The 22,448-nt window shown below is 45.0% G+C and overlaps 1 protein-coding gene across 34 annotated transcripts in view; it reads left to right on the top strand.

Moving 5' to 3' along the window:
* ank3a (ankyrin 3a) overlaps positions 1-22,448 on the top strand; it is a 302,777-nt gene that overhangs the window by 74,938 nt on the left and 205,391 nt on the right. For 6 of the 34 annotated variants that reach the window (XM_034185580.1, XM_034185591.1, XM_034185574.1 and 3 more), the window contains exon 1: positions 2,526-2,703. The exons of 1 other annotated variant lie outside the window; for it this stretch is intronic. In XM_034185580.1, coding sequence (XP_034041471.1) covers positions 2,581-2,703 — 123 coding nt within the window. In that variant the 5' untranslated portion in view covers positions 2,526-2,580. Of the gene's footprint in view, positions 1-2,294; positions 2,704-22,448 lie in introns of those variants that run through there. 27 more of the 34 variants (XM_034185578.1, XM_034185588.1, XM_034185586.1 and 24 more) reach the window with 15 other exon arrangements.

The following is a 22,448-nucleotide window of genomic DNA, read 5'->3' as shown; positions in this document are numbered from 1 at the left end:
TATATATATATATATATATATATATATATATATATATATATATATATATATATATATACAGTGTTGCCACAGTTACTTTGAAAAAGTAATCCAATTACTGATTACTGATTACTCCTTGAAAAAGTAACTTAGTTACTTTACTGATTACTCAATTGTAAAAGTTAGATTACTAGTTACTTTTTTATTTACTTTCCCCAGCTGCCGACAACAACCCACGTCAACATGACAATGATACCTGTTTTGCCAAAACTCACTTTATAGTCTCCCTTTCTTGACTTAAATGAAAATACATACTTGTTTTATAAAAAGTAAAATAAAGACCTCTTTCTTGACCTCATATTTAACTGTTGACAACACTATAACAGTAAAACTTGCAATTTCAAACCTACATTGTTTATAAATGTAACTATTAAATTCTAACATTTTTCTAACATTTAAATTATCTCTAAACATTTTACTTGTCGAAATTATTATTATTTTAGGCAATGTTAGTAGTTGTAGTAAAAAACGGCTTCAAAACTGGACCTTTAATCTAGGGGTGTTGTGGGGGGGGGCACATCCCTGCCCCACGCCCCCATTCCATCTGGATTCGCCCCTGTTTTGGCGTTTGAGCACAAAGAATGGATAACATTTATTTATGCAGAAAACATGACCAGATTTACAGGTAAGAAAGTTTTATTGCGTTTTCTCATCATATGGTCCTCAGAAAGAGAGAGTTTAGGTGCATTTGAGTGGAAAATACTGTTAGTTGTTGACACGTCGCGGAGGATCAGTTGTTTTTAACGAGACGATATGGAGAAGCTCAGCTCAGAATTCTAAATAAAGGAGAAAATGTCTTTGTAAAGCTCAGTGCAGGTGTGCTGTTCACCGCACTTTAAGAGGTGAGGACGAGTCGAGCAGCTGCAAAAAACCGTGGATGAAAAGCTCACAGCTCACTGAAAGTGGGCAGTTCAGTCGAACCCCGACCTCCTGCCCACAGACCAAGTTTAATGCTGCCATCGACCCACAATGAAAAATAATAGTAACGCACAGTTTCATTTTAGTATTGCGTTATATTTTCATATTATGCGCATAACACACCCATGAGTAATTAAGTGGCTTTTCACCTCCTTTGTGCCCATCACTCTGGTTGGTGCTATTTTGTACTGTTTGTGTGGTAGAAAGGAGCTTGATGTGTTAAAAAACTTTTTCACCATGCTTTTCAGACTGACACATACTGTTAGCCTCACAATGGAAATAAGCGTTTGTGCTTTGTTGTGTCATCCATGTATCTCACTCATCAATAAGTCACTTTTACACCATTAAGATAGCGCCCCCTGTGGTCTGCATGCTCAGCCAGCTATTGAAAAACTAGCCCCAACCCTCATCCATCTGGGAATATATGCCTTGACATTTTGCTTTCATTTTTGATAAAGGGTTAAAGACAACATTTTTATTTATTTATTTATTTGTTTGTTTATTTTAATGTTGGCGTTTTAACAAATGAAGACATTTCAGAAATCCTGCTGGGAAACTCAGCTCAGTATCTTAGAATATATTACACTGCCATGACATTTTGCAGAAAAACAACAGAGAGTTACAAAACTGCAAAATATGCAAATTTTTTCTCAAGCACTTGTTTACAAAATGTAGGGTTATTTAGGTACGAAAATGCTGCTACATTTTATAGAGGTGTGCAAAGTTACTTTTAGAATTATTTTATTTTTTTAAATAACTATTTTTTAAAACAATTCATGGGTTGTTTGCACTTTGGCAGCGATATGCACCCCACGTTTCCTTGTCGTTTATTCTTCTTTCTTTTCTTTCCGCTTTCTGTCTTTGCCTTTATCTGTATCCTTCCTGTATTTTCTCCATCCCTGTTGCTTGGTTACTTCCAGCTGGCTGTTCAGTTTTCAGTTAGTCAGTCTCTCTCTCACACACACACACACACACACACACACACACACACACACACACACACACACACACACACACACACACACACACACAGGTTTGTCTGGACGTCCCAGCCGGCAAAAGTACGGCAGCAGTTACCAGGGCAGAAACGAGAGAAACATTTAAACGAACAGGATGAAACAGTGTGCGGTTGCCTTGGAAACCAGTTACCCTCACACCCTCCCTCCATTCTCTCTCTCCCTCCCTCCATCTCTCTGCTGGTGATTCTCGTGTCTCTTTTCTCGCCATCCGGTTTGTCCTCACCTCTCCCGGACGCGTCTTCTCTCACACTGCCAGTGGATGACACACGAGGAGGAGGAGGAGGAGAAGGAGTAGATAAGGAGAAGCTGCTGTGTCCTCTCTCCCATCTTTCCATCACTATAAAAAAAAGAGAACAGACCAGAGCAACAACCCAAAGAAAGGACACTTAGGATATTCATAGACACATTAAAGAAAGCCCCTACTCTTCACCATTCTCCTTTTCAAGGAGGGCATTTTTCTTCCCTTTCCCCCCCTTTCCTTTTCTACCCCGATTTTTTCCTCTGGGATCCCAGTTTTGTCCCCCGTAACTCCTGAACTTCTCTGGGATTTCATGTGAGGCACGCGTGTGTAGTGTGTGGTGCTGCTTTTTTAAAATTACCTCTCATGGCTCACGCGGCCTCCCAGTTGAAGAAGAATCGGGGGGAAGTGGATGTGAATGCAATAGAGGACGAGAAGGAGAAGCGGCGGAAGAGCAGGAGAGCAGCGTCCCGGGAACAAAAGAGAAAGGTAACAGATGAGAGGGCTGGATGACCGGCTGGTGGCTTCATCCCTCAGCTTGACACATCAACTCACACACGCACAAGATTTCAATCACAATTAGTGATATTTTTCATTGACCTTCCTTCTGGTTATTGCGTCCAAGTGATGTGGCTGCAGAGTGATTTCATTTCCATCGTTTCCAGTGGTTAATTAATCTTCGACACAGTAGCTCTTTTGAATATCTCTGCATCCACTGAAAAATTACAGCATCAGTAGTTCTGATTGTGAAATGCAGAGGTCTGATTGTCCAGTAAATGCACAACAGGTCATAAGAATAATGAGACCTGCAAAGATGGTCATGCATGCACCGGTTATAACACTGGACAATAATAGCACCTTATTTAATGGTACAAACTAAGTGCTGTAGTGAAAACTTTTCCTGCGCTCTTATCTGCTATTGCAAATGTGTGCAAGAACTTCAGTGTGTGTGCTTGGATGCACAGACAGGCATGCATAATGCATACACAGCTGATTTATTGATGGTAAAGCTTTTCGTATGATGGAGGAGGAATTGAACTGCACGTGGTCACGTCTCCTCTACTTGGACACTCTTGACTTTGTGACTTAGAACTGAGGCACATGAAGTCAGTTGGTGTTTTAACAATGGGGACTCTGTGGCACATTTTGGGTTATTACCAAAGGAAAGCAAGAGTTTACTGTTCTCTGTTCACAGATGGATGTTGTTGACTGTCTGCACAGGGAAAGTGTTCATTGCATCCAGCATATTGAATGTGCAGAGAGAGAGAGAGAGATCCATTTGATAACACTGACATTTACTGTACTTTGCACCCATGGGTGCTTGGTTTTAAATTATGCTGCTGACGATGTTATTTGACCCCAGTGTTATCAGAAGGAGGCTATCATGGTATAAACTTTTCTAAAAAAAGAATAAACCTTCATGAGGGTTGAGCATATTTAATCACCTGTGTGTACATTTTGCATAATGTCATCACTCAGTGTAATGCATGTAATTTTATTATTTTTATTTTTGCAAACATGTGCATACAACCAGGTCTGATGTTCTAATCTATACAGGATGTTATCATAAAGAGTTATGTTCCATGTAGCAGAGAGAACAGGAAACGAGAAACTTTTATTGATCGAAATGATATGAAGATGTCTTATCCATACGCTTTAGAAAATTCTAGGCATGCTTCATACCATCTTCAAACTCAGCAGTTTGAATGGGCACATAATGCGGATGAACCAATTAAAATCTGGTGAACTTTGACAGATGAGGTCATTCGAAAAAGCAGTTTTGTTTTTCCTGTGTAAAATCAAAGAGATGTGTCTACCACCTGCTGGGTGGTTAATGGGTGCTGGACTGATGATGGATAAAGAGCAGATGACAGATCATTTCTGCAAAAAATGATAGTCAATCAGAGAAGTAAGCAGTTACTAATCTACTTATCTAAGACTCAAATAACACAATCACATCCCCACACAACCCTGCAGAAAGGATTTTCTAGAAATTTAGTTGCCAAAGCAGCAGCAGAGAGACAGAGAGATGTTAGAGTGCAATGTGTTCTCGTGATGTCCTTTGTGCAGTGACAGGCTTGCACCTTACCTTTTTATTTTACAACCCTGGAAAAAATTATGGAATCACCGGCCTCGGAGGATGTTCATTCAGTTGTTTAATTTTGTAGAAAAAAAGCAGATCACAGACATGACACAAAACTTAAGTCATTTCAAATGGCAACTTTCTGGCTTTAAGAAACACTATAAGAAATCAGGAAAAATAATTGTGGCAGTCAGTAATGGTTACTTTTTTAGACCAATCAGAGGGAAAAAAAAATATGGACTCACTCAATTCCGAGGAATAAATTATGGAATCACCCTGTAAATTTTCATACCCAAAACTAACACCTGCATCAAATCAGATCTGCTTGTTAGTCTGCATCTAAAAAGGAGTGATCACACCTTGGAGAGCTGTTGCACCAAGTTGACTGATATGAATCATGGCTCCAACATGAGAGATGTCATTTGAAACAAAGGAGAGGATTATCAAACTCTTAAAAGAGGGTAAATCATCACGCAATGTTGCAAAAGATGTTGGTTGTTCACAGTCAGCTGTGTCTAAACTCTGGACAAAATACAAACAATATGGGAAGGTTGTTAAAGGCAAACATACTGGTAGACCAAGGAAGACATCAAAGCGTCAAGACAGAAAACTTAAAGCAATATGTCTCAAAAATCAAAAATGCACAACAAAACAAATGAGGAATGAATGGGAGGAAACTGGAGTCAACGTCTGTGACCGAACTTTAAGAAACCGCCTAAAGGAAATGGGATTTACATACAGAAAAGCTAAATGAAAGCCATCATTAACACCTAAACAGAAAAAACAAGGTTACAATGGGCTAAGGAAAAGCAATCGTGGACTGTGGATGACTGGATGAAAGTCATATTCAGTGATGAATCTCGAATCTGCATTGGGCAAGGTGATGATGCTGGAACCTTTGTTTGGTGCCGTTCCAGTGAGCTTTATAAAGATGACTGCCTGAAAAGAACATGTAAATTTCCACAGTCATTGATGATATGGGGCTGCATGTCAGGTAAAGGCACTGGGGAGATGGCTGTCATTACATCATCAATAAATGCACAAGCTTACGTTGATATTTTGGACACTTTTCTTATCCCATCAACTGAAAGGATGTTTGGGGATGATGAAATCATTTTTCAAGATGATAATGCATCTTGCCAAAGAGCAAAACTGTGAAAACATTCCTTGCAAAAAGACACATAGGGTCAATGTCATGGCCTGCAAATAGTCCGGATCTTAATCCAATTGAAAATCTTTGGTGGAAGTTGAAGAAAATGGTCCATGACAAGGCTCCAACCTGCAAAGCTGATCTGGCAACAGCAATCAGAGAAAGTTGGAGCTAGATTGATGAAGAGTGCTGTTTGTCACTCATTAAGTCCATGCCTCAGAGACTGCAAGCTGTTATAAAAGCCAGAGGTGGTGCAACAAAATACTAGTGATGTGTTGGAGCGTTCTTTTGTTTTTCATGATTCCATAATTTTTTCCTCAGAATTGAGTGATTCCATATTTTTTTCCCTCTGCTTGGTCTAAAAAAGTAACCGTTACTGACTGCCACAATTTTTTTTTCTTGATTTCTTATAGTGTTTCTTAAAGCCAGAAAGTTGCCATTTGAAATGACTTTAGTTTTGTGTCATGTCTGTGATCTGCTTTTTTTCTACAAAATTAAACAACTGAATGAACATCCTCCAAGGCCGGTGATTCCATAATTTTTGCCAGGTGTTGTAGTTGTTACAATGACAAGAAAAAAATCTGAATTGTATGATATGATATGATATGACATGTTAAGCAGGGGCGTAGGTTTGCATATGGACCATAGGGACAAGTCACAACCATTATTTTGGGATGGCAAAATAGTCCCTACCAATATTTAGCATTTTTGTTTATATAACAAAATCATTCACTATTTTTTTGCGAACTCAATACTATAATTTTAGTCGTCACGTTTTGTGTTTTCGACGTGCCAGAGTGACAGGGTTACCCATGTTGCAATTTCATTGGCTCACGTTCTTCTCACATGGACGTAAACAAAGCGCATCTCGTGGCAGGCAGTGCTTAATTTGTAAAGTGGGAGGTCCCGGAGCGCAGAGGATGGGTGGCTCTGGTGCAGTGTTGCCAGATGTACGATAATTATCGTATTTGTACGATAGTTTTGCCCTCTGTACGATGTATGATCAATAACGGGAAAAAATCCAAAATGTACGATAATTTCAGTTGTTTCCCAAACACGCATCTCTCTCTGACACCCAAGAATCATTTTGCAGGCGTTGCACTCAGGCGGCATCAAAGACACAACACACACAGGGCTGCTGCTGGCTTTGGCCGCCCGGGACAACGTCATTTGAAAGCCCGTCCCCTCTCTATACAAAGTAATGAGTTCCCATCCAATCTCTGCCGTGACAGGAAGATTCCCCAACCAACATCATCTTTTTTTTTTTTAAACTTTATTTCAACAAATGCAACAACAAACGAACAAAACACAAGAGCAAAGAGATATACAAGAAAAATAAAAAAAGTTCAAGTTCCTTATGGAGGTGTCAACATTTTTTCTGTGTTCAACAAAATCTGCACAAGTGGCCATGGCATCGGATGACGACAGCGACCTTGAGGTTGAATTCGACTCTTTCTAGTCTGGTAATTAACACGTTTGTGTCCCTTCACAGAAAAAAAAAAATCTTTCTAGTAGTGCGTTCTAGTTTCCCCATTACTATAATTACTGTTTAAAAACGTGACATAAAATTCTTTGGAAATTAAAAAAAACAAAACACTAAAATAGCTACGTTGTATGCGTTTTGTTTGTGTACGATCATTTCTCCCAAAATACGATAATTTTGAGGTTTTGGTACGATACTTTCATATTTCATATCTGACAACACTGCTCCGGTGCAGAAAAACAAGAAGGGCGGGGTGGAGGGCTTGCGAACAATGCTGTGCGCCACACTTAAAATAAACTGCACACCCACACACACCTTCACAAATGACACTAACATCCTGCCTTTTCCTCAGAAATTACTACATTTATGTTTGCTGTCTGTCTCTGTACTTTTTTGTCAGTTTTGCGCTCTTTTTCATACTTTTGCCTCGTTTCAAAAGTCACAGAACGCACTTTACCATAATATATGCAACATATAGCATGCTGTTGGAAAGCACGGGTTCTTGGCTTGCTGTCAGTGTTAAATTTTTCAGAGTGAGGGCTTACATAAGAACTTACGGTAATGAGAATCAGCGGCGCATTAGTGTGAAACTTCCGTGTTTTTCCTCTGCGTTATGACATCACAGGCTTCGTTTACCGTAATACACCATATATATCATTGGAAATCCCTTTTTTTTTTTTAATTAGGTTGCCAGATACCTACAACTGCATTATTGATGAAGAGAATAGATTATACATCTTGGTTGCAAAAACTTTTTTTTTTTTGTTAGCTCCACAAGTATTTTTTTGTTGTCTTGTTCTCTCAGGTGTAGGCCTATCGAATAGATTCATGATTTTGGGTGCAATTTTGTTATTTAAGCTATTTGTTTGTTTGCCTACACGCTTAATATTGTAAATAAAGTGTTAAATTATTCAGCATTATGTCGTCATATGTTATGTATTATGCTGTACTTGTGCGTCTAATGGTATGAGTGGGTTAGGGGGTGGTGGTGGTGGGCAGGGGGGCCGGGGGGGGTGGTATTGTCCCTACCAAAGCTGAGACCAAACCTACGCCCTTGATGTTAAGTGCTATATTTTGAGCATTACTGTGAATTCTCATGTGCGTGCGCAGTACGCGCATTCCTCATTCAAGGTTCAGAAATGCATGTGTTCATTTTGGGAATGTTAGGGTCAGGTTTTGGGTTAGAATAACAATAATAAGTCAAAGATGGCTTGCAGTTTTTATTTATTTTTTGTTTGTTTGATCGGATGGTTGGTTGAAGTTTTTTTGGGGGGAGGGGGATTATTTTGACATCATTACCGTCTGCCAGTGTAAAATATATATGATGTACAAATTCCACACAAAAAGTACCATCAGGCTGGATGGTCAGGAACTGCAGGACACAAATGCACGGCTCAAACTGCTCTGGTTTTTAGAAGGCTTTACTGTTGAGGATAGCAGAGGTCAGTACACGAGTAAGCAGTCCAGGAAAAGCAGCAGTACAAAAATCATCAGGCAACAGGTGTGGTCGAAGCAACAGGCTGGAGGTCAGGTACACACAAAGAGGCAAGCAGGACTATGGAATGCAGGAACAGAGCTGGAATGAAGGCACAAGGCACGACAAACTGGCGAGGAACAAGCACACCCAGTGAGCTTAAATAACCACAGGTTGTAATCAGCAAATCAGGAGCAGGTGTGCATGGAAAGCACCAGAACCAGGGCATGGCCAGAGAGTGAGAAAAACACCCATCACCAAGATCCAAGGGAGAGACACAAGAGAAACAAAGACAGGCAGACCCAAGCAGAAAAAGAAACCAACCAAACCCAATGAAATGCAAAAATAACTACAGAACAAAAGAACAAAATAAAACAGAACACCTAGCAAAACTCAAATCCTGACAAGTACATAGGAACATGTATGAATGTCTGAGTACCAGGTTTTCTTATCTTACTTTGAATTTTTTGCTTGAGAATACACTGTATAGTGAGGTATGAGTGAATGCAGTCCATGAGAGAGAGGGGGGTTCTGCAACAAAATTTCCAAAATCAGTGAACCATTATCTTTCTGATTATTTCCCAGCAGTTTCTTCATTATCATGTATAATATTGGTGAGGTATTCCAAAGGAAGATCAAAAATTATTTTACACCAGCCACAGACAGAAGAAGACTTGTCACTAACCCACTACAGAAGAATATTTTTCCTCACTGCAAATAGTCTTTTATCAGTTACTGTTTTCACATATTTGCTTGGCAACCCCAGAATCCAAGTCATAGGGTCCATTTCTAAATTAATATGAAATATTTTCTCAATTTCACCAGTAATTTCCACCCAATATCTTTGAAGCTGATGACAAGATTAAAAACAATGAGTTTATATTAAGCTTCCCACTTCAGTTTTACACTTCAGACACAAAGGGGATAGAGTGTGTTTAAAGAAGTGCCTGTGATGAGGAGATATATGCAATCTGTGTTAAATTTTTAATTGCATTGCTCTTTTCTGAGTACAAATTGAAATCTTTTTTGCAAAAGGCCAAATAGCATCCCACATTTATCTATAGTCACAGACAGCTCCTTCTCCCACACACCTCTAACCCACTGTGTATCAGTAATAGATAAACCATTACTCAATAAAATGAACTCAAAAAATACAGGATTTGCTTAACTGCAGATATTTCAGGGTGATCAGTTAGAGCTCTACTATGAATAATATAATGTCTTATTTGTTTAAAAAAATCCTGTTCCAGCAACTTATATGTTGTGAAAGTGTAGTAACACAGACCCACAACAGGGGGCGTAAATGAACGGACAATAGATGAGCCAAAAAAATAACAATTTAATGTTGTGAATGTGCACAACGGAATACAGACAATTGCAGATTTAGAATCATGTCAAAGATACAAAGGTGACGTGTGGGCAGGCTCAAGGATAGAAGACGTCTGTCCAGAGAAGAGCCAGGCCCCACACGATTTCCACTGCCCACGGATCTGGAACACACCGGAGCTGCCAAGTCCCGAGTCCCCAGGTGGCCACCGTCTCCAGCTGTCAGATCTGGTACTGCTGGCAGGAAGCAAAAAAAGTTTAATGGTGGGTGTGTGCACACCCAGCAAACAGTCAGCAAACACAGTCCCTCTTCTGGTGGGAAAAACACCTCCACCTCAAACACAGGAACACAGTTCGTGCAGTCCTTATGGAAATACTTAGCAAGTTTGGAGTGAGGAGCGAAATGCGTCAACTCCTCCCAAAATCCACAAACTCGGCTATCATCCACAACTTGGCTTCTAGCTGTAAGTATATCACAAGCAACAACTGCAAAGGTTCAGACATAAGCAATGTGCATTTGGCACAAAACGGCTGAGAGTTTACCTGAGAGGTAGAATGATATCTCGGCAGCGAGGTGGAGTTGCTGCCCGGCTTTTGTGGAGATGGTGGTGATGAGTGACAGCTGGTGATGATGATGAGTGACAGCTGTCACTCCCGGTTGCTCCTGTGATGCGGTTGCGCCCCTTTGTGCCTGAAGCCCATACTTCAGGCAGGGCGCCCTCTGGTGGTGGGCCAGCAGTACCTCCTCTTCAGCGGCCCACACAACAGGGCCCCCCCCCCCCCCCCCCCCCCAACGGGCGCCTCCACCCGGCTTGTCGGAGTGACGGTTGTAGAAGTCGGCCAGGAGGGCCGGGTCCAGGATGAAGCTCCTCTTCACCCAGGAGCGTTCTTCAGGTCCATACCCCTCCCAGTCCACCAAATACTGGAACCCCCGGCCCTTACGATGGACGTCCAGGAGCCTGCGAACAGTCCAGGCAGGCTCCCCGTCGATGATCCGGGCAGGAGGCGGCGCTGGTCCGGGGGTGCAGAGGGGTGAAATGTGGTGAGGTTTGATGCGTGCCACATGGAAGACCAGGTGGATCCGCAGTGAAGCTGGGAGTTATAGCTTCACTGCGGCAGGACTGAGGATCTTGAGAATTTTGAACGGTCCGATGTAGCGGTCTTTCAATTTTGGTGATTTCACCTGTAAGGGGATGTCCTTGGTGGAAAGCCATACCTCCTGCCCAGGCTGGTATGCAGGGGCCAGGGAACGCCGGCGGTCTGCATGGGCCTTGGCCCTCGTCCAGGCCTTCAGCAGGGCAGAGCGGGCGGTGTGCCACACCCGACGGCATCTGCGAAGGTGGGCCTGGATCGAGGGGGCACCGACCTAGCCATGAGGTAGCCATGATAGTGGACTCGGGGATGATTGGTTCTGGAGGATCTGACAGCTCCGTTTTGACCTCCTCTTCATGTACCCGGGACAAAGCGTCGGATCTCTGGTTCTTGGTCCCGGGGCGGTAGGTGATCTGGAAGTCAAAACGCCCGAAGAACAGTGACCAGCGGGCTTGCCTGGGGTTCAGACGCTTGGCGGTCCGGATGTACTCCAGGTTCCGATGGTCCGTGAAAACCGTGAATGGCACTGCAGCTCCCTCCAACAGGTGTCTCCACTCCTCAAGAGCCTCCTTCACCGCAAGGAGTTCCCGATTGCCCACGTCATAGTTCTGTTCTGCCGGGGTCAACCTGCGGGAAAAATAGGCACAAGGGTGGAGGACCTTATCGGACTCCCTGCTCTGGGACAGCGCGGCTCCTATCCCTGAGTCAGAGGCATCCACTTCAACGACGAACTGGCGGCTAGGATCGGGCTGCACCAGAACTGGTGCAGTCGAGAACCGGCATTTCAACTCCCTAAATGCGGCTTCGCACCGATCCGACCAGGTGAAGGGGACTTTTGGGGAGGTCAGGGCTGTCAGAGGACTAATCACCTGACTGTAGCCTTTAATGAACCTCCTGTAGACATTTGCAAAGCCGAGGAACTGTTGCAGCTTCCTACGGCTTGTCGGTTGGGGCCAATCTCTCACCGCCGCAACCTTAGCCGGATCAGGGGCGACAGAGTTGGAGGAGATTATGAACCCCAGGAAGGACAAAGAAGTGTGGTGGAACTTGTGCTTCTCGCCCTTCACAAACAGCCGGTTCTCCAACAACTGCTGCAGGACCTGACGTACATGCGTAACATGAGTCTTAGGATCCGGGGAAAAGATGAGTATATCGTCCAGGTATACGAAGATGAATCGGTGCAGGAAGTCCCGCAAGACATCATTAACCAAGGCTTGGAACGTCGCGGGGGTGTTAGTGAGGCCGAACGGCATGACCAGGTACTCAAAGTGACCTAACGGGGTATAAAATGCCGTCTTACACTCGTCTCCCTTCCGGATCCGAACCAGGTGATACGCATTCCTAAGATCAAGTTTGGTGAAAATTTGAGCTCCATGCAGGGGCGTGAACACTGAATCCAACAGGGGCAACGGGTATCGGTTGCGAACCGTAATCTCGTTCAGCCCTCTGTAATCAATGCATGGACGGAGTCCGCCGTCTTTCTTGCCCACAAAAAAGAAACCAGCACCCATCGGGGAGGTGGAATTCCGGATCAGCCCGGCAGCTAATCAGTCCCGGATGTAGGTCTCCATTGATTCGCGCTCAGGACGTGAGAGATTGTACAGTCTACTGGATGGAAACTCAATGCCTGGGATCAATTCAATGGCGCAATCATACGGACGGTGCAGGGGAAGAGTGAGTGCCAGATCTTTGCTGAAGATGTCAGCAAGATCGTGGTACTCCTCGGGCACCGCCGTCAGATTGGGAGGGGGCTTTAACCTCCTCATTAGCAGTCAAACCGGGGGGAACCGAGGATCCTAAACACTCCCGGTGGCAGGTTTCGCTCCACTGAGCCACAACCCCAGATGGCCATTCAATCCGGGGATTGTGTTTTATCATCCACGGGAAGCCCAAAATTACGCAGGAGGTAGAAGGAGTCACATAAAACTCAATCTCCTCCCGATGATTCCCAGACACTACCAGAGTTACAGGTAGTGTCTTGTGTGTGATTAAAGGGAGAAGGATGCCATCTAGTGCCCGCACCTTCAATGGTGAAGGGAGCGCCACTAGTAATATTCACTCTTCTCTCAAGACGACACACAAGTCACCAGGCTTTTAAAGTGTTGCGTGTTACAGGATTTGTACAACGAGCTTTAATTTCCTTAAACTTATCAATAAAGAATAAGTCCCTAAGTCTACACTGTGACAAGGCCACCTCAGTATACATCCAAATTGAAGCTCTTCCCTTAACCCAGTCATTTATGAACCTTAAGTGGGTGTACAATTGGCATATTTTAATATTAGGCAAATCCTTTATATATACATATAGCCAAAAAACAAAAACAAAGTCAAACATAAGGGCTAATTTGTTTGTCAGTTGTGTACTTGAGCGATGTTAAGTCGAGGTCATCGCTGGCAGTCACACCATCTCTCTGCACTTTGTTCATTAATCTTATTCTCTGGCTGCCTTTGCTCATGTATAGCTCCTGCTTGGTGGCTTTCCAACTATCACTTTGTCCCCCAAAACAGAGCATATAGTCCCATCAATATAGACAAAGTCATCGAAAGAGTGACACATGTAGAATTGATAAGGAAAGCTTTGAACAGACACAGGCCTGTTACTGGCCACGCCCCTCTGAAATGAAAGTGTGATAGATCCATATCCATAAGGAAAAAAAGATGAAACAAAAGAGGCGGAGTAAGCAAGAGAAGAGGAGAACAACATGGGCGGCTCTATGAGGGGGGCTTGATGGGGCTGTGGCCTTAACACAAATTTCAGCCATTCATGAAAATGGACAGCTTTCATTTAAAAGAATTTGTTTTCACCCTTGGATTCTTACCACCAACACCATTCTCTAACTGAGCTTGCCCCCATAGCAACCATGAGATTTTGATGATATACTGAACTGGTATCACACGCAATATGTATTTTTCTTCATCTTTCAGTTTGTTTCTCTACACTAGCATGAAAAAAGTGATTGTTTCCATGTCAAACATCTCTGACTAGGAACAAAAACCTGGCGAAATTGAGAAACGTGAGGACGGCAGTCCAGCATTCAGAAACAGCAACAAGGAGAATAGCGCCATCTAAGGGAGAGCCAGCCACCTTGGTTCAGACCATTGCATTTGTTGTATGCATGTAGGTTTTCTATTGTTCTACCTGTAGATTCTCACAAATTTCCCACATTTGCATTTATGATGTCATAAGAGTGATTCTGATTTTGTTATTTTTCTAAACCATTGTTTATCTACTGTATATTGTATGCGTAAATTAATTACATTTATGAACACTTTAAAATGCACATTTACACATTTACTATAAAATATATCACCATTAAATCATCATGGACCCAGCACAGGCCACCAACAAGAAACATCTGGAACCAATTGGTTACTGATTGAACCGCTTCCATGCACAGCTCATTGAAGATCAGAAAACACTCCAACTGTCACTGTTAGATTGCAAAGTGAGGATTCCTCTCCATTAATTAACCTCAAACACAATATTTAATTCAGGGTGCTGCATGTTAAATTCACGCAGATTTAGCAGAGCTCATCTTGCACTCCGTCTTTTCACAAGTGTTCAGGACAACCATTAAGGTGGCAGAACAGAAGGTGTGGTTATTATTACTCTTAGTTATTACTGAGCTACTGTAGAATACAAAAAAAATGTTCAAATTCAACTTGAATATCAATTATTTATCTCAAGGTTTTAAATTATCCTCAGCGATTTTTCACCTTAAAACCCTTAAGCATATGTAATTTTTCTATATAATTGTAGTTATTTGATGTTTGTTTTTCTTCATTAACATGTCAGTATAAAATTTGAGTGTTCTGAATGATGTAGTGACAGACAGGTTGATTGATAGACATCAGACAGGAATCTCCATGTGTGCAGATGACATCATGATCTGTAATGGGAGGTGGGAGAAAGTTGAAGCTCGGAGAGGTAGAGATGTGCTCTGGAGAGAATGGGAATGAAAGGCAATAGAAGAAAAAGAGAGAATATGTGAATGAGATGGAGCACAGTGGACTGGCGATGTTGCAGTGAGGAGAGATGGTGAAGGTGGGTTAGTTTAAAGTTGTCAGCTGTTTAAAGTCATGGAGAATGTAGTAGAAATATGGAGAAGAGAGTGCAGGCAGGATGGAGTGAGTGGAGAAGAGCGGCAGAAGTGACAGGTGTTAGAAAGATATCTGCAAGACTGAAAAGGAAAGTTTACAAGTAGAAGGTCAAAGTTAGACAATTTTCTATTTTATTAAAGACAAAGCATTAATATTTTGAATGTTTACAGCCCCCTTCATGATTCCACAAAGATAAAAATCAATAAATGAAAGGCATCTGAGGGTTGATGCATACCATGCATGCTCTGCACAGTCAGATATAAGTTTATATGAAAATAGATATATATAAAACTAAAGCGCCTCGCTCATAGAGTGCAAACCTCCGCCAAAACCAGTTTCCAATTCCACAAATTTTTACCTTGGAAAACATTTGTAAGGACAAAGGCCTGTTAGAAGTGGCTTTTCATAAGCTAAATTAGATATGATCAAACATCAGGAGTATGTATTTAGTTGATGCACTTGAATCAAAGTGTTTTTGTGGTAGTGTCACGTTTTTTGTTTTGTTTTGTTTTTTTTTTTCTCAACTTTTCAGTTTCTGAAATCTTTTTCAGATAATTTTCACAGAACATTGCTGATCTCTGCTGTGCATAATTTGTCAATGCTTTTTGGCATTTGTATTCCAACTGATAACTGGAAGATAGACAAACAAGCATAAAATTGGAACCTCCATCCAATTTTGGTGGTGCAGGTAAATCCATAACAGAAAAATAAGAGTGACTGAGGCACTGTTGATTGAGATATAATGTAAAATACATACTACATGGGCTTTTCAACATTTAAATGTCCACAAAATCCACAATCAGGATCAGGTCCGGATCAAACTTAGTGAACACCAGTCTGCACTGCAGTGATTGAGGCACATTTGATGCAGATACAGTATCATGTAAAATATACATTAAATGGGATTTTCAATGGCCACAAAATCTGTAATCCAGATCAGATCCATATCAATCTTTGTCAGTCGGTAAAGGATACCATGATACATAACGCTCTCAAATATGAAAGAAATTGCATGTTTTTTGACAGTTATGAATTTTTGAAAATTTGTTCAATGTTAAAGAGAGAGATTTTCCAAGATTTTTCCTGACTTTGACCTTTGATTTTTGACCTTGAAAATTGAACCAGTTCTTGCCTGTCAGGATATGAATCCTCTGTTTAAAAAAAAAATCATAACGATTTATGAAAAATTGTGGGTTCCAGGCTGTTCACAAACAAACAAACAGGGATGAAAACATAACCTAAAAATGTGTTTTCTGGACTGTGGTGTAATTTAATGACTTCCTAATGAATGAATGAATTTGTACATAATAATGTCATACTACTTGCTAATGAATATAAGCTTTAGAACATCTCTAGCCACATTAGTTGTGGAGATATGGTGCATAGTATATAAAATATCTTATAGTATATAAGATAAATAAATATTAATGAAAATAAGTAAAATACAAGAAAAATCACAGAAAAATAGTTAGTGTCAGAAAGGAGCATAGGAAGGAGTATAAACCTATCAAGCCCTACCCATTCTTTACACTGTACAGTTGTATGCAAAGTTTGGGCACACCTGATAATTTTCATGATTTTCCTTTATAAATCATTGGTTGTCTGGATCAGAAATTTCAGTTAAATATATCATATAGCAGACGAACACACTGATATTTGAGAAGTGAAATGAAGTTTCTAGTATTTACAGAAAGTGTGAAATAATTATTTGAACAAAATTGGGCAGGTGCATAAATTTGGCCACCCTTGTCATTTTATTGATTCGAATACATTTAGCACTAATTACTGGAACACATAATTGGTTTGGTAAGCTCATTGACCCTTGACCTCCTTACACAGATGAATCCAATAATTCAATCAATCAATTTTATTTATATAGCGCCAAATCACAACAAACAGTTGCCCCAAGGCGCTTTATATTGTAAGGCAAGGCCATACAATAATTACGTAAAAACCCCAATGGTCAAAACGACCCCCTGTGAGCAAGCACTTGGCGACAGTGGGAAGGAAAAACTCCCTTTTAACAGGAAGAAACCTCCAGCAGAACCAGGCTCAGGGAGGGGCAGTCTTCTGCTGGGACTGGTTGGGGCTGAGGAAGAGAACCAGGAAAAAGACATGCTGTGGAGGGGAGCAGAGATCAATCACTAATGATTAAATGCAGAGTGGTGCATACAGAGCAAAAAGAGAAAGAAACACTCAGTGCATTATGGGAACCCCCCAGCAGTCTAAGTCTATAGCAGCATAACTAAGGGATGGTTCAGGGTCACCTGATCCAGCCCTAACTATAAGCTTTAGCAAAAAGGAAAGTTTTAAGCCAAATCTTAAAAGTAGAGAGGGTGCCTGTCTCCCTGATCCGAATTGGGAGCTAGTTCCACAGGAGAGGAGCCTGAAAGCTGAAGGCTCTGCCTCCCATTCTACTCTTACAAACCCTAGGAACTACAAGTAAGCCTGCAGTCTGAGAGTGAAGCGCTCTATTGGGGTGATATGGTACTATGAGGTCCCTAAGATAAGAAGGGACCTGATTATTCAAAACCTTATAAGTAAGAAGAAGAATTTTAAATTCTATTCTAGAATTAACAGGAAGCCAATGAAGAGAGGCCAATATGGGTGAGATATGCTCTCTCCTTCTAGTCCCCGTCAGTACTCTAGCTGCAGCATTTTGAATTAACTGAAGGCTTTTCAGGGAACTTTTAGGACAACCTGATAATAATGAATTACAATAGTTGTTGGGAAAGTGTAAGTACACGGACCCACAACAGGGGGCGCAAATGAACGGACAATGGAATAGGTCAAATAACACACTTTACTGTTGTGAATATGCACAACAAGGACAACAGATTACAATAAAGGACAAAGTCAAATTCACACAGGTGTCGTGTGGGCAGGCTCGAAGATAGGAGACGCCTCTCCAAAGTAGAACCGGAACCACACGGTTTCCTCCGCCACCAGACCCCAGGAATACTGGAGCCGCCAAGTCCCGAACTCCCAGGTGGCCACTGCCTCCGCGTGTCGGACCTGGTACTGCTGGCGAGGAATAAAGAACAGTTAAAGGAGGGCGCGTTCGCACCCAGGAATCCGAACGGCAGGTAAGCTACCTCCACCTCTCGTTGGGAAGTTCTCTCAGAGAAATGCACAAAGTCACAAAGATCACTGTCAAACAGTTAGCTGAGTACGTTACCTTCTCGGTAGAAACGATATCTCGGCAAAGAGGTGGAGACGTCATCCTGCTGATATACTCCTGCCGATCAGATGATTGGCAACAGCTGTTGCAGGTGATGCGTGACAGCTGTCTCCCTGGCTGCTCCTGTGAGGCGGCTGCGCCCTCTGGTGCCTGGAGCCCGCACTCCAGACAGGGCGCCCTCTGGTGGTGGGCCAGCAGTACCTCCTCTTCTGGCGACCCATACAATAGGACCCCCTCCTCAACGGGCGCCTCCTGGCGCCGACCAGGTTTGTCCGGGTGGCGGCGGTAGAAATCGGCCAGGAGGGCCGGGTCCAGGATGAAGCTCCACTTCACCCAGGAGCGTTCTTCAGGTCCGTACCCCTCCCAGTCCACCAAATACTGGAAGCCCCGGCCCATCCTACGGACATCCAAGACCCGGCGCACAGTCCAAGCCGGCTCGCCATCGATGATCCGGGCAGGAGGTGGTGCCGGACCGGGAGTACAGAGGGGTGAGGTGTGATGGGGCTTAATCCGGGACACGTGGAAAACGGGATGGATCCGCAGTGAGGCTGGAAGCTGAAGCCTCACTGTGGCTGGACTGAGTACCTTGATGATCTTGAACGGACCGATGTACCGGTCCTGCAGTTTGGGGGAGTCCACTTGAAGGGGTATGTCCTTTGTAGACAACCACACTGCCTGCCCTGGCCGGTACGTAGGGGCCGGGGTCCGCCGACGGTCTGCATGGGCCTTCGTCCTCATCCGGGCCTTCAGCAAGGCAGAACGGGCGGCACGCCACACCCGACGGCACTTCCGTAGGTGGGCCTGAACCGAGGGCACACCGACCTCTCCCTCAACCACCGGAAACAAAGGAGGTTGGTACCCCAGACACACCTCGAAAGGGGAGAGGCCGGTGGCTGCTGACACCTGGCTGTTATGGGCGTACTCGATCCAGGCCAGATGGGTACTCCAGGCCGCCGGGTGCGCGGCTGTCACGCAACGCAGGGCCTGCTCCACCTCCTGATTGGCCCATTCTGCTTGCCCGTTGGTCTGGGGATGATACCCGGATGAGAGACTCACCGTGGCCCCCAGTTCCCGGCAGAAGCTCCTGCAGACTTGCGAGGAGAACTGGGGACCACGATCCGAAACGATGTCCGATGGTATCCCATGCAGCCGGACGATGTGGTGGACCAGGAGGTCCGCTGTCTCCTGGGCCGTCGGGAGCTTCGGGAGGGCCACGAAGTGGGCCGCCTTGGAGAATCGGTCCACTATCATGAGGATGGTGGTGTTGCCCTGGGACGGCGGGAGGTCCGTGACAAAATCCAGGCCGATGTGGGACCAGGGGCGATGGGGCACGGGCAGCGGCTGGAGCAGTCCCGAAGCCCTGCGATGGTCAGCCTTGCCCCTGGCGCAGGTGGTGCAGGCCTGGATATAATCCCGGACGTCGGCCTCTAGGGACGCCCACCAGAAGCGCTGCCGGACAACTGCCACGGTTCTTCGCACCCCTGGATGACAGGAGAGCTTAGAGCCGTGACAGAAGTCCAAGACTGCAGCCCTAGCTTCTGGTGGAACATAGAGTTTGTTCTTCGGCCCAGTCCCGGGGTCCAGGCTTCGTGCCAGGGCCTCCCGGACGGTTCTCTCTACGTCCCAGGTGAGGGTGGCCACGATAGTGGACTCCGGGATGATGGGTTCCGGTGGATCCGACAACTCCGTTTTGACTTCATCTTCATGTACCCGGGACAACGCATCCGATTTCTGGTTCTTGGTCCCGGGACGGTAGGTGATCCGGAAGTCAAAACGGCCGAAGAACAGTGACCAGCGGGCTTGCCTGGGGTTCAGCCGCTTGGCGGTCCTGATATACTCCAGGTTCCGGTGGTCAGTGAAAACCGTGAATGGCACGGACGTTCCCTCCAACAGATGTCTCCACTCTTCAAGAGCCTCTTTCACCGCAAGGAGTTCTCGATTGCCGACGTCATAGTTCCGTTCGGCCGGGGTCAACCTGCGGGAAAAATAGGCACACGGGTGAAGGACCTTATCGGTCCTCCCGCTCTGGGAAAGCACAGCTCCTATCCCTGAGTCCGAGGCGTCCACTTCAACCACTAACTGGCGACTAGGATCGGGCTGCACCAGAACGGGTGCAGACGAGAAGCGCCGTTTCAACTCCTTGAACGCGGCATCGCAACGATCCGACCAGGTGAAGGGGACTTTTGGTGAGGTCAGGGCTGTCAGGGGGCTAACTACCTGACTGTAGCCCTTAATGAACCTCCTGTAAAAATTTGCAAAGCCGAGGAACTGTTGCAGCTTCCTACGGCTAGTGGGTTGGGGCCAGTCTCTCACCGCCGCAACCTTGGCCGGATCAGGAGCGACGGAGTTGGGGGAGATGATGAACCCCAGGAAGGACGAAGAAGTGCGGTGAAACTCGCACTTCTCGCCCTTCACAAACAGCCGGTTCTCCAACAACCGCTGCAGGACCTGACGTACATGCCAGACATGAGTCTCACGATCCGGAGAAAAGATGAGGATATCGTCTAGATATACGAAGACGAATCGGTGCAGGAAATCCCGCAAGACATCATTAACCAATGCTTGGAACGTCGCGGGGGCGTTTGTGAGGCCGAACGGCATGACCAGGTACTCAAAGTGACCTAACGGGGTGTTAAATGCCGTCTTCCATTCGTCTCCCTTCCGGATCCGAACCAGGTGATACGCATTTCTAAGATCCAGCTTAGTAAAGATTTTGGCTCCATGCAGGGGGGTGAACACGGAATCTAATAATGGCAACGGGTGTCTGTTGCGAACCGTAATCTCATTCAGCCCCCTGTAATCAATACATGGACGAAGTCCGCCATCTTTCTTGCCCACAAAAAAGAAACCTGCCCCCATCGGGGAGGTGGAGTTCCGGATCAGCCCGGCAGCTAATGAGTCCCGGATGTAGGTCTCCATTGATTCGCGCTCAGGTCGTGAGAGGTTGTACAGCCTGCTGGACGGGAACTCAGCGCCTGGAACCAAATCAATGGCACAATCGTACGGACGGTGCGGGGGAAGGGTGAGTGCCAGATCCTTGCTGAAGATGTCAGCAAGATCGTGGTACTCAACCGGCACTGCCGTCAAATTGGGAGGGACTTTGACCTCCTCCTTAGTCTGGGAACCGGGAGGAACCGAGGATCCTAAACACACCCGATGGCAGGTTTCGCTCCACTGAACCACCACCCCAGACGGCCAATCGATCCGGGGATTGTGCTTTAACATCCATGGGATGCCCAAAATCATGCGGGAGGTAGAAGGAGTTACAAAAAACTCAATCTCCTCCTGGTGGTTTCCAGACACCACCAGAGTTACTGGTGGTGTCTTGTGTGTGAGTAAAGGGAGGAGGGTGCCATCTAGTGCCCGCACCTGCAATGGCGTAGGAAGCGCCACCAGAGGGAGCCCTACCTCCTTTGCCCATCTGCTGTCTAGCAGATTCCCTTCCGACCCCGTGTCCACCAGTGCTCGGGCTTGAAGGGTTAAATCCCCGCTCAGGATTGTGACTGGGAATCGTGTGGCAATTTGTGTGTGTCTCACTTGAATGTCTTGACCCCCCCTTAGCCCAGTCTCTAAGGGCGAGTGTTGACGTTTTGGCCGTTTGGGGCAGTCTCTCTGTGTGTGCTCTGTTGAGCTGCAGAGAAAACACTCTCCACGGATCAGCCTCCCCATTTTGGCCCTGTGCGTTTCCCTAACAACGTCAACAGGGGGAGCTGTTACCCCACAAAGCGCTGCGGCTGTGGAGCGTGGGGAGGGCGGCCCCTTTTCGAACCCGGAAGGGAGAGGGGCGGCGCGTATCCGGTCACGTCCTTTGCCTCGCTCCCGACGGCGTTCCTCTAACCGATTGTCTAATCGTATAACGAGATCAATAAGCCCGTCTAAATCCCGCGGTTCGTCCTTGGCCACCAGGAGCTCCTTCAGGACCAACGACAGTCCGTTTACGAAGGTGGCGCGGAGGGCAGTGTTATTCCAGCCGGACCTCGCAGCCGCGATGCGGAAGTCGACTGCATAAGCAGCTGCGCTCCGGCGCCCCTGTCTCATTGACAGCAGCACGGCTGAAGCGGTCTCTCCTCTATTTGGATGATCGAACACTGTTCTGAACTCCCTCACAAACCCATCATATGTCAGAAGGAGCCGTGAATTTTGCTCCCAAAGCGCTGTAGCCCAAGCGCGTGCCTTGCCGCGAAGCAGATTAATTACATAAGCTATCTTACTAGCATCAGTCGTGTACATGACGGGACGTTGTGCGAAGACGAGCGAACACTGCATAAGAAAGTCCGCGCATGTCTCCACACAACCCCCGTACGGCTCTGGAGGGCTTATGTAAGCTTCAGGGGAAGGTGGGAG

Source organism: Thalassophryne amazonica, chromosome 13, assembly GCF_902500255.1.
Source record: "Thalassophryne amazonica chromosome 13, fThaAma1.1, whole genome shotgun sequence".
Taxonomy (NCBI): Eukaryota; Metazoa; Chordata; class Actinopteri; order Batrachoidiformes; family Batrachoididae; genus Thalassophryne; species Thalassophryne amazonica.
This window is presented reverse-complemented; position numbering and strand designations above follow the sequence as displayed.